Here is a 13,256-nt window from a genome sequence, read left to right on the forward strand (position 1 = left end):
ATATATTCATTTCATCGAAGACAACCTTTGTAAGTAGAAAATGTCATTCAATGTACAACTCACCAGTGCAATCACTTCACGCCAAATTAAAGCTAGGAAATAGAGATGTTTTATTGCTTTTTTTAATTTTCTAAATCAGAACACCTTTACTCCATCCTGTGAACAATCCACAAAAATCTGCTTATTTCTTCTGTCTTGAGGAAAGAAAGAATATAAGATATGACAAACTGTCTCCATTACTTTCATTTTTCAACTTTAAGAGAAAACATATATTCACAATGTTGAACAAGCAGGAGTCAAAATCATGGATTTTGTTCGCACAAAAATGTGTCTTTCCTGCGGAAAAAAGAGAAAAGATGGAGCTTTCTCTTTTATTTGTAAAAAAAAAAAAGATTTTCATAATGGCTTAAAGTGGCACATTAAGTGGACATAGTTTCGTATCCAGTGTCTCTTGTGGTCCACCTTGGTCGCCACATGGCATGTGGTGTTTTCTAGGTCTCTTACCGACAACTATAGATACAACCACACAAGAAAGAGTTAGAATGACAAGGACCAAAATATAAATGCAGTAACCGCTGTATGGTAAACACGCCTTCCTCTGACGTATGAGGAATTTTACTTTCCATACATTCCATTTCATAAACTTTGTTTCCTCTTGTTTTATTGTCACATTTTCCATATTCTTAAGGTAATTAAGACGTTACCCCTCTCCTTCCGACGCATCTTTTTAAATTACGATTTTAGATATGTCCAGAGCGCTTTGAAAAAAGAAAAATGAAACAGTATATATAATTATATATAACAATATATAACATAATTATTCACTTACACGTGATTTATTTGATCTTTGGATAACTTATTTACATATACAATTTTTTTTTCTGAAAATATCAACCATCATATTGTGACAATCATTACATGGCAATTAGCTCATAATAAGTCATTTAACTCACTGGCCTTTATTTATTACAGACGCGTTCATTCTGTTATCACAAAACGCATGACAAAACGCAGCTGTGCATCAAATTTGTCCTTAAGGTATTATAAATGGCAAAGAGATTCATTCGAGACTTAATGTTAAATCAAGCGGGATTTCTCGGGACTTGGAGGAGAGTGAGATCAGAAATAATGGCAAACTAGCGAGTACGGTCCGGTAACAAACGTAAGCTAAGAGAATCTATCCACTGATATTTTTGGTTGTTTTCTCTCAGGTTCTGTCGAATAACAGTCTATTGCACAACTATACGAATCCATCATGTTTTGGCATCACTTTTATACTGCTTTCACACTTAACGCTTAAGAGTTAACCCAACCTCGTGCGGATTTTTCGCACATTTTCTGGTCACGTATGACGGCACGCAGTACCTAAATCCTCGGATAATTTCCATTTTCATCAGCCATAACGTCTCTTCTCCGACGGGACGGTCAAGCCATTACAATAAAAAAAACACCAAGGAGAAAACATCTATTAAAGCCAGTTTATCATGGTGGACTGATACAGGCGGCTCTCAAACAAGAGAGTTCGGTTTAATAGCTGGTCTTTGCAATAATCTAGGTGATGACACCACGGGTAAAGCGTGGCGATGTTCTATTTGTTCTCGTTGTTTTAATACAGCCTTATCTTTCTTGACAAATTTGTTTTCAGAAGTCTGTCGTTCCGGAGCTGAGTGGAGCTGGCTGATGTCGGGCAGACTTTTGGCCATGTAACGCAAATCACTAAAATCATCTGTTGAGGCAAATGTTGGAATATGTCTGCCTTGCTCCATGAACCCAACATGCTTTTGGTTGTGTCCTTCTCCATGTTCACACTTATCTATTTTGTATCCACTACCTGTATCGGTACCCAACATATTTGAAAACACTTCTTGCTTTTTTGTCTGTGTGTCTATAATGTCTGTATTTGGTCTCTTAGAACCATTCGATTGCACCAGATTGCTTTTTGTTTCCTGACAACGGTCCCTCTCTTGCGCCAAGTCGCGCAGCGCCATCTGGAAGGGGCGGGACCCATGGGGCAGCGGGGGTCGACCAACACCAAAATTAACGGGAGAGAGAGCATTCAGGCAACGGTCGATGTAGGTATCGGTGGAAAGGTTTGGCAAAGAACCGCCGATATTGGATTGTTTTAAAGTTCCGCCCGTCCAATTCTGACGTTTTGGCACAAACCCCGTTTTCCAAAGCTTCTCCGTACTTCCGAGAGGGGTCACGTGAGTTGAGCCCCCTGGAGAATCCCGGGGGGTGCTGCGAGGACTGGTCCGTGGGGTGCTGCGCGGCGTGCTTTTAGGGGACGCATCTGGTGATAACATAGGACTGTGCTGGGACGCTGGCAAGGCAGACACAACACGGCGTCTTGGGTGTGGTTCCATTTCCGGCACCGTCAACAAATATCTGGGAGCGTTTTTACGCCGCAATATACGTGGTGAGAGTAGAGCACTCATTGGCATTGCTTTTATACCCTGCCTGCGTTTGCTTAAGTAGTCGTCCATGCACCCAAAACTCTTAGACCGTACCCTGTAGTCCTGCGTCTCCTCACCATCTTCCTCCTCTTCCTCTAAGACGGAGAAAAGGGTCGTTGGGGCCTGCAAAGTTGACTGTTTTATGGGAAAGTGTAAGACGCTGTCATGGTCAGATGTTCCCGCAACCGTCAACCCTATTCCTTCCTTAAGACGCTGCTGTAGCTTTTTGCCTCGATTACCTGAAAACTTAACTTGCCCCTTGTCATGTGCTTCAAACTGTCTGGAATTCTGCATCCTTCCCTTGTAGCTACCTTTTACGGCGCGATAGGTTGGCGCGATATTAATATCACCTATAAAAGAAAAGAAGAAAACGATTACGATTATTGACTTTGGCTGAGGTCAATATATGGTGTTTTGCAGATCTCAGAATAGTGATATCGTACCGCACTCAAAGGCTATTTGACCCAGTATAGCACAACAAATGTGGAAAATCTGCTGCAATGTAGTGAACTGACCTGCCTAATAAGGTCGCGCGTCAAGGTTATTTTCAGTTGCACCCTGGATTACGCACGCTTGCTCCGCAAGGTGTCGCCTGTGGTGGGGGGGCATCACAGCCCATATGGTTACTGTGGCGAAGGTGACAGGTACTTCCAAACATTTTTTCATAACTTTCATTTTTCCTTATTCTATTCATGAATTTGATATTTACGGCAATTGAAAATGTGGCACCGGCAAAAGTGAATCTAGGTGCGTTGACAGGCCGCACAGGTGTCCCCAATTAACCGCCGACAGAGAAGAGACCCCAAACATTAAACAACACAACCTGTAGATATTGGAAATTTGGAGAAAGTTAAGCAACTGAGGCTTTATTAGATTTGGACAGAAATCGGGGGTAATGCCCAGTGACATGCCAAACCCCTAAGTTCAAGTCTTGGCCCTTGACACCTGTAACGCACCCCTTAGTCAAGAATCTGAACAAATCAATGTTGGGCAGGTACAGGGTATACTCTATTTTCTACAGGTGTTTTGTGATTTTATCAACTTGATTGTCAAGTGCCAGACCTTTTGTTCTCAGGTACTAGTAGCAAACTTTATCAGATAACAATCTGACACTAACCAAGCTGCACTAACAGCGCTGTAAACCCAGTTATCAATGCTGTCATCTTTACCTGTATCTTTACCGGTATTATGCCAGTGGTACGTTTGATACATTTGAGTAAGGAAATACGCTTTTATGCTTACATTCATTTGTAATACGTTAGCATTAACCTGTTAATAAAAACTTGGAAACTTTCAATGTTATTACACAATAACAGTATATAATGATGGGAGATGTTATGATTAAATGCTTAGAAGAATAATAAAAACAAATTATGTGAAATATAAAATGAATTGATTTTATTTGGGTTATTTATTTATTTATTTCAAACCATTTAATTATCAAACATGAAGCTTATTTTAAGAAACATTCGCAGATATATGAAATATAACCCTGCTGGTACACAGATCTACAGTTCTAAAATGCAAATACCAAGTACCTTTCACACACCACTCATGAGATGTGAATAATCATATGTATAAAGTAGTAAAAATATCACAAAATGTGTGTAAGCAAGATATTTCTACAAGTAACCTCATTAATCAGTCAGGAAACTTCATAATGCGCCCAATAAATGTAGAAATTTGAGCCAGAGAAATTCTACATACAGGCATGACAGATTTACCATATATTGCCATCAACCCTTAACTGAATGGGCATAGAAAGAACAAAGTGAGTCTCCCTCCCATTAAAAATGAGAAATAAAAATAAATAAATAAATAACAGATACTGTCATTCTTAATACTGAAAAACAATGGCACCTTGCAGCCTTCACTGCCTCACTATTTGCAGACAATGTTCTAGTCACTGTAACTGTGTACTTTTGATGAGGCATAGATGCTAGAATAACTTCTTTGAAGTATATTTTGAAGGTCTCTTTTGTCATAAATCTGCCACGTATAACCTGAATGTACAATACATATTGCGATTCACACCACAGCAGCTTGTCTTAGTAAGGACTCAACCAGTTTGAAAACTTGTGGCATAGCTTCAGGACAAGATCACACCATCGATCCTTGCTGTGATGATGGATCTACTAGTACATTATCTATGTCTTGTCCTCCTAGTTTCTCTAATACCATTTCCCCTGATCTATGCTCACATCAATCTCTACAGCTTTACCAACTGCTACACAGTTTTTACATCCGAAAGTATAAAGCAAAAATTGTAATAAAGCACTATCAATTTACTTGTTAGATATTGAATCGAGGGCAAGAGAAAAATGCAGAAACCTCATATCATAATCAAGATAATTGAAAATCAAATATGCATAATCAAATTAATAGCTTTAATTGTACATACTACTGATGATTTAATCTTTTAAACTTCAGCATAAATTTCATTTGTTAAAGCATAGACACTTTATTAAAATGTGCTTGAACAAATAATAATAATAATAATAAACAACCTGCACACAAGATGGAACATGGAGGTCAATTGCCACAAAATAAGTTGATTTGTACTTGGTAGCCTGAGAAATAGTATCAGGTATTAATTTGAGCAGTAAATTGAGTAATAATACCACAGAGTTAACAATGACACAAGCATATGGTGTTGTGTAACAAAATTCATGCATTACTTGCTGTGGCAGTGTCCTCTTCAACCTATCGTGCACCGCAGGTTTTGATTTTCAATGTCATCAAAAATGTTTATTGTTGTTAGTTTGATTTACGTATCTTCTATTCAAATAATATCGTTTGGAAAATAACTAACTGATTTAATTATGCTTTTGCAACATGAAATCATCATTAACTTTGCCGGTTCACGTGTATACAGTACCTTGCTATCAGTGCTGCTCTTTTCTCCCTAACTCGTCACTGACAGGCTAACCACATCGTTTCAAAACAACGTTGGTATGCTCCTTTACTTTTGGTGTTGGCAGTTTCGCCCCGGGGACATCGTTTTTGGTTAAAAACAACGTATCGTTTTCACCCATCTATACATTGCTCCTGTACAAAATGGCCGCTCGCTGCCCCCCCCCCCCCCCCCAAGGGAAAAATCGTAGCACGTGGGTAGTTACGCAAGACCTGTGACGTATAACGCGCGCAAGGTTATTTCTGTCCACTGGAGCAGCAATTAGCCATTGGAGAAAACGGGATTTAAAAACTTGTAGTATAACTATCGTATAACAGCTTGTCTTCTCCCGGTTAATATTAAAGAAGTTTGTTTTTCACGGTAGCGTTCTGACCTTACACCAGCTCCAATTTAATCGCAATTTGTTCGAGAACAAAAGTGAGGATCGTTTACTTTAAACTCCTTGCCATATTGGAGATATTTTGCCAGGTGATTGATGTGATTGCACTCTAAAAATCAGCCGTGAACAGCACCGCCTCGGTTAAGGATTCGAAGTACGTTGAGCGGAGCATAAATATAAAGATGGCGTTCACCATAGAACACTTCATTGGGTCCCTTGGCCTTGTGACATTAAACGCTATTGACGACTAATTTCTAATGCGTATCCTGTCTTATTTTGAAAGTCGGTATGCAGTAATAATCCGTTGAAGTATTTTACTGATTTTAATATTGAGAGCAAATAAAGCTACCAAACAAAGGCATCGATCTTTTTCATTCTCCCCTGTATGGAAACATGGCCGGCTGTTTAGTTGCTGAGTTTTGTCAATATCGGAAATAATTGCCGTATTTGACCCCAGGTTAAAAAAGTGCCCCTGCCTCTCTCATCGGTTTCAATTAGTAGACAAGTACTCAAAAGTGGCGGTGGAGGTGTTTACCCTATCGATATTTTGTAAGCACCTTCGTCTCAATCAGGTGATTCGACACGGACGCTTGAATCGGGTTTACTAGTGCAGCAGACAAGTCAGTGTTCTGTCCTATCGTTTGTCTGCTCTGCCCTTGAAGACAATATCGTCATCCGACGGAATGCGACCGGCGGGTAAATTGAGATGAAAAGCAAAGAAACATATAATACCAAGCTGCTCTGTAACCACTGGTAGGTTTCTAGCCTGCTTTTGGGTATTTATGAATAAAAAAAAACGAATAAATAAAGTAAGGACTCATTCCCACTTAAATCATCGTTCTATACATAGACCAATCTATCTTCGCGGGAACTCTCGCAGAATCCAATCAGATTAACAGATTAACGCTCCTACTCCTAGCGCTGAGCAGACTACAGAACTGTTGGTGATTATATGAGTACATTGGAAACAATAGGAGGAGTGTTAATCTGTTTATCTGATTGCATTCAGCGAGAGTCTCTGCGGAGTTGGATCGATCTACGTAGAATGATAGTTTCATTGGGAATGAGCCCTCTTAAGTGTTAGCATGATACTACTATGTAAACAGTGAAATACATTTATATTAGCTGTATTTTTTAAACACATACCTCAAGTACATAGGGAAAAGGATAAATTCCGCCGGTCAAGGGTAAATGTTTCAAGTGAATGGTTTACACTGGTGTGCGAGTTTCTTTTAACACTATCAATCTCTCGCTGTAATGATATATGTCAGACTTCGAAGTACAAAAGTCGTTTTTACATTTTTCTGGTGTCATAAGTCCCGGGCATAAGTCACAAAAAAGAGGTCTGCCGTTATTGTTTATACCAGCTAACTCATGTTGCGCACTCACTGCGTTTTATACGATCCGATTGAGTGATAGAAAGCAATGAATTTAGATATGTCTTGTCATTCAATTCTGCCCCGAGGGCAGTTCAAATACCAGCACCGCGTCCAGCTAAACGAACAATTTAACCCTCACTTAAATGTCACTTAGTAGTAGTTCTTTTAACAATTGGAAATGTTTAATCATAGTGCGTGTAAACACACAGATTCGTCATAACCTACGTGTGTGATATGGCTATATCTCAATTTTACTGTTATTGGAACGTTGCAAAGGATGCCCAATAAACAGTCCGATGTATTTTCTTAGGATCTAGATGCTAAATGTCTCAACTTATCACTGAAGGCAAAATCGCAGTACAGTTGCTTACCTTAATTCAGTAAAAAAAGCTCTTTTCTCTCCCTCTCTGTAACCCTGTAGTTACACTAGCTCTGAACGTTACATATTGTTACAGCCTCTCCTCAGATTGTCTATTCCTGAGGCCGTAGCTCATTCACTAGGCTCTGTCGTTTGCAGCCAGTATTTGTATTGTTGTCCCAAGCGAAATCAGTGACATTTGGAAGCTATTGACTGGACCCAGAGAATGATAAGAGCTTATGAGCAGTTCGGCTCAGGGGATTGCTCCTATCTGAATAGGGTTGGCTCCGCTGTAGATACTGCTGCATTCAAATCTCAAGCAGTCCTTTATAACGTTAATTTTTACTCACGGGATTTCGCCAGTCGTCGTAAAATCCTGGGTTTTATAGACTGAGCACAAAGAAGTAATTGTAAAAACATCTATGATATTCAAAATAGATTGTGGAATTGTCCGATTTTTGTCAACCTTTCGAACCCGCTTTACATTTTATGTAAGGTTTGGCAAGCTCTTCCATTGAGGTTTTCCGTGAAAAAACACACTACACTGATTGTGACGTGGTGCATCTAATACAATGGGGGATCAACTGACACATTTGGAGAGAGAGAGAGAGGCCTACATTTTTATCCTTAAATCATGTGCCTATACTAATTATATCGTCATATATGGCAAATTAATATAAAAATAAAATCAACATGAAAAGGACATAAAAATTCTAGAAATACATTTGTGTAAAATTTCTTACAATATATCATATAATTTTCTAAATATGAAGAAAAACTTTAAGAAAAAACGAATTAAATTGGAAACTGAGGTTCCGTGTACATTCATACAGATCAGGGTAAGGGTGACGTAATTGGGTCAAAGTATAGAACGGGGTTTGCCTGTACAAAGTACTGAGAATAATGACGTTACACATTTGAAAAAAAGATATATTTTAACTGGTAGTGTAGAAGATGGCAGACTGCTGATTGTGAATGGGATATTCTCTCGTTTTTTCAAAATAGGAAGAGGGTGTCGACAGGGTGACCCTGCATCCCCATATATATTTAATTTATGCGCAGAAATAATAGGCATTTTTATAAGACAGGAAAAAACATTAGAAGAATTGGTGTAGAAGAGAAGAGATAAAATTATTACAATATGCCCATGATACAGTGGTATTTTTAGACGGCTCAGAGAAATCGCTAAAAAGTGCTTTAGACCTTTTGTTCCAATTTTCCAAATATTCCGGGTTAAAACCAAATATTTCCAAAAGAAAAGCAGTATGGATTGGCTGAAAAATGAATAGTAAGGAAGTCTTGTGTAGAAATGAAAAATTAGACTGGACAAATGAACCTGTATCTGTTCTAGGTTTTACCTTTACAGCTGAACTTGATTGTATAGAAGAACGCAATTATAACATTAAGTTGGCTGTCATTAAAAAAGAGATTAATAACTGGTCAAAAAGGTGTCTATCCACCCTGGGAAAAATAAAGGTGGTTAAATCACTATTGATACCAAAGTTTACTCATCTGTTCACGTCACTACCAGGTCCCAGTGCCCAATGGATAAAAGAGTTTAACTCTATTCTTTTCAAATTCATTTGGGAAAAATGATAGGGTATCAATAAAGACAATTATTCAAGACTTCGAAAATGGGGGCTGTAGAATGGTGCATTTGGAATCATATATTAAAGCTTTAAAATTAACTTGGATTCGCAGATTACTATCGAATACTAACCAATACGGAAGGATTTTTACCGAAATTACAAGCTGTGACATGACGTCGCTCTGTCAGTTCGGGCCTGTATATGCGAAACAATGCCGGGAAACCACGACAAATTTATTTTGGAAAGAATTATTTTTATATTACTCACAGTATGCTAGCGTAATACAGGAAAATGACCCACAAGATTTTCTGGAGGCTCCATTGTGGTATAGTCCGAGTATTTTGATCTAAAACAAGGCCGTATTCTTAAAACCATTATATGAGAAGGGCTTCCGGGTGGTGCTCGACTTGCTTGATTCAAACGGCAACGTGCTTTCATATAGAGAAATCACGGATGCATACAAAATACGCCTTCCATTTACAAAATATTTTGGCCTAAGAAATGCTATCTATAATGCATTTCCCAATTTAAAAGGAATAACAGTTACACAGAAAACTTATAACCTGAAAATACCCAAACCGCTTATGATTATATGGAAAAACAAAAAAGGCTATTAAGCGATTTATGATACGTTTATTAAAAAAACTGTACGAAACCCCTAAAACTGAAATAAAATGGGAAAGGTTCTTTAATAAAGTAATAACATGGAATCTTAGCTACAATCGTCTCCTGACAGATATAAAAGAATCCAAACTCAGATGGTTTAAATTTTAATGTATTCATAGAATTCTAGGGACAAAACTCTTACTGTTCAAATATAAAATAGTTGATAATCCTCATTGCAATTTATGTAGCACAAGGATGGAAACAATTGAACATCTATTCGTTGATTGTGATCTCGCAAAAAACTTGTGGAAGCAAATCAAAAACTGGTTTAGGGAAGAAAAGGGAGCCAATATTCATATTTCTGCATCGGATATTATTCTTGGAAACAATGATGAGAAATTGAATTTATTAATTTCCCAGGTAAAATATTACATTTACAGTAAATCAAAAAATGGGGGACATCTGTCCTTCAGGGACATCGAATGCTATCTGTGTTAGAAAAAATGCTGTGCTTATCAAAATATCATATTTATTAATGAAAATGATGAGCCATCAGTAGTAGTTATGTGTGTATGTATGTGTGAGTGTGAGAGAGAAGTAAGCGAGGGGTAACAAAGAAGTATTGTATACTGTAGTATACATTTCTTAAGTTAAATAAAAAAAAAGAAAGACTGCTGATTGTGTTACATTGATGGAGTGCGGCTGCAGCATTGTATATATTGACATTATTGTGTCGAATTCCGTGGACCAGCTAGCACATTAAAAAATCTCTTCGGGTGCCGTGCGACACTTGCAATTTGCCGAGTTTTAAAATATTCAAAGTTTCTCTTAGTTCTAGGTTGATTGCTGTTGTGGAATAGCGTATATTTGTAATGGTTTATGAGAACTCTCATCAGTTTCTGCTGTCTGTTTCTTCTTTTCCCATTCAAAAAGAAAGGCAGACGATGTCAACTGTTTAACCTTTGCTGCTTTATTTGACACTGCAGTCATATAACGTGGTGCTTCTGAATATAGCCTTTTTTAACTTCAGGAGGTACATATTCACTATCACATACATCCCTGTTGGACTATGTCTTTCATAGGCTCTACATGGAATCATTTCCTCAGTTTTGTATGTAAGTTTCTCTGTATTTTTTGTTGTATTTATTATGGTCTCAGTTGCCTTTGTGGTAACGTCTAAGTCCATCTACTAGCCAGTCAAAAGATCACAAATTTCTTTCACCTGTTTTCCTCTTTTTTATTTTTTATTTATTTTTTATTTTTATTTATTTTTATTTATTTTGCTCCTTCTTTGGCCTCTTTTGCCTCAAATTATTAGCTTTACTTTGCCTGCTATATTTTCTATTTTAGTCACGATCAACTTAAAACTGGTAACACGAAGTACTTGGATTTCAAATGATGCATATTTTCCTTGAAATATTCTGTAAAAAGAAATCGTAAAAGCAAGTAGCAATTTATTTCGAGTAATAAATTAGAATTTTAATTTGTATTAAGGGGGGCGGGGCTGGGGGCTTAATTTTTCAATCAGTCCGGAAGGAGGTCACGAAAAAATATATGAATGTTATCACAGGGGGGTCTCGAATTTTTTGTCATACGGGCATTTTTCCTCCCCCCCCCCCCCCCCCCAACCCCTCCGACTTAAATATTGACCGGTGCCTAAATGACTGAGTGTAAAAGAAAGCTGAAAACAACTTTTCGATTAGGCAAAAAAAACTAGCCTATTTTGGGTTATTCATAAAGATTAATTGATTAATTAATTAATTCATTAATTTAGTTGTCAAAAGATAACCCACCCACAAAATAATTTTTTAGTTGATTTCAAAATTCATTTTGGCTAAAAATAGCCCTAAATGGAAAAAAAGTTACTCATAACTTTTGTCACTTGTTTTTGTCAAGATGGCTGTGCGTAGAGTGATACCCAAGGCCAGAAATAATTAGGCCCTACATAACCTTTTTACGCAAAAAAAAAACAAAGAAGTGCCTAAAATTACCCCCGTCACCAGCCAATAATGTTGAATCGCGGCTGCTAGTAATAAAAGGGAGAAGCAATCCGTTCGAAGGATCAGTGTTTTCCCTGATAAATTGTCATGTTCACCGCCGAACTTATGTTGCTGGCACATCTTTATCTCTGAGTTCGGGTTTGTCACGTTGCACGCTATCTATAGCAGACTATTGATAAACTTACTGTTTATTTTGTTGCTGTGACAGCGTCGATTACAGGTTGTAGGAAGTTTTAGGTGGGATAAAGTATTTTCACATTCATCCTTCCAAGTCAGAATCGAACTTACACTTGTTGAGCTGACAACATTTGATTTTTGGTTTTTGAAAGAATAAGTTGAATAAGGAAACGCCCTTAAATATTACAATGAGCGACGAAGCAAATGTCAGCTGGGGTGAAAGTGATGAAAATGGCATAGAACAGCTAAGACGCAAACTTACGGAACTAAATGGCCAACGCCCAGTATCCATGGATGATGGCTACGGTAGTCAGCGATCATCGACAATGTCCGACATTTTAACAGAGGACGTCCTAGCCAGCGTTGGTCAAGGAGAACAGAGCAAGTTCGCAGAACCCGGTGCCGCCAATCCGCGATCTTCAATGGGAAGTAGTGGTGGGAGAGCCTCTTCCTCTCCTTTCAGTCGCCAAAATTATGTTACTGTAAATGAGAGCCAAGGCGTTCACGTTGGGGACAAATATAAGACCGTTTACGTTTACCAGTACACCTACGGCCCTGGTTCGGTAGTGTACCATCACAAACCCACTTCTACAGGTAACCACCTCGTTAATAGAAAAAAACCGGGCTTAATGAAACAATTAACTGTGAACTGATTCACAGAAATTTGATAAATCAAATTGCGTACACACATGTTTATTTCTTTACATCACAGAGCTATATGTTTGATTCCAGATCATAAAATTTTGATCTATTTACTGAAAGTATTCAAACATTTGCTTTCACTTTTCAGAAGAAGAACAAGGTGCCACAGGCGAGGTAAAAAGAATTTCTGTTAACTTATCATACAAAGAGGACTCTGGTCCCAACGGTGATACATTTTCCCAGGTTCTAAACCAGAAGATTGAGTCCAATTTTCACGTGAAAAACTGCAGAGTCATAGTAAAGCAGCTGCCTGCCATGTCTTTTGATATAGAAGCGGACGAAGTCACAGCCGCCAAACTGACAAGCGACGTAGGGATGGAAAAGTTGAGAAATATTATTACTGAGGTGCTGAATGAAATGCCCAACGCTTGTTTCGGGAAGCAACTGGAAGGCCGAAAAATGAAAGTAGAAATAGTTTATGGATGAATTAATGTTGTTATTTTTTAATATCCAGACAGGCTCAATACAACTGATACAAGCTAGTCCTATTCGGCTCAGGGACAGAATTACTGGCATCGGCACACAGCTTCCCGCTACTATTACTCGGTACTACCCCAGATAAAGCATGTGCGAGAAAAGTGATAGAAACTGTAATTAAAGAGGACGCCACCATAATATGACCTATATATATTGTATTATATTATAGGCCTATATATATATATGACTGCTTTCTCAAGGCAGAAGTACCATGATAAATTT

The 13,256-nt window shown here is 38.1% G+C and overlaps 1 protein-coding gene across 4 annotated transcripts; it reads right to left on the bottom strand.

Moving 5' to 3' along the window:
• Nucleotides 1–381: 381 nt before the first annotated feature.
• Nucleotides 382–12,588, bottom strand: LOC106175750 (uncharacterized). 4 transcript variants are annotated; one of them, XM_087000072.1, is made up of 2 exons: nucleotides 12,118–12,588; nucleotides 382–2,803 (listed from the first exon to the last, which is right to left on the bottom strand). In XM_087000072.1, exon 2 carries the CDS (start codon nucleotides 2,745–2,747, stop codon nucleotides 1,509–1,511), a length of 1,239 nt encoding a protein of 412 aa, XP_086856198.1. In that variant the 5' UTR covers nucleotides 2,748–2,803; nucleotides 12,118–12,588; the 3' UTR covers nucleotides 382–1,508. The 4 variants fall into 4 exon arrangements, 3 of the variants coding, with proteins under 3 accessions (XP_086856198.1, XP_013413332.2, XP_086856199.1); XM_013557878.2 differs by lacking the exon at nucleotides 12,118–12,588 and adding an exon at nucleotides 7,497–8,129; XM_087000073.1 differs by lacking the exon at nucleotides 12,118–12,588 and adding an exon at nucleotides 5,332–5,554.
• Nucleotides 12,589–13,256: the final 668 nt, after the last annotated feature.

This window comes from Lingula anatina, chromosome 1, assembly GCF_051362555.1.
Source record: "Lingula anatina isolate TDL-2025a chromosome 1, LinAna3.0, whole genome shotgun sequence".
NCBI classification, from domain to species: domain Eukaryota; kingdom Metazoa; phylum Brachiopoda; class Lingulata; order Lingulida; family Lingulidae; genus Lingula; species Lingula anatina.

Bases quoted from the DNA above. Each gene is read 5' to 3' on its own strand.
- LOC106175750 (XM_087000072.1), bottom strand. From the start codon at position 2,747: ATGCAGAATTCCAGACAGTTTGAAGCACATGACAAGGGGCAAGTTAAG.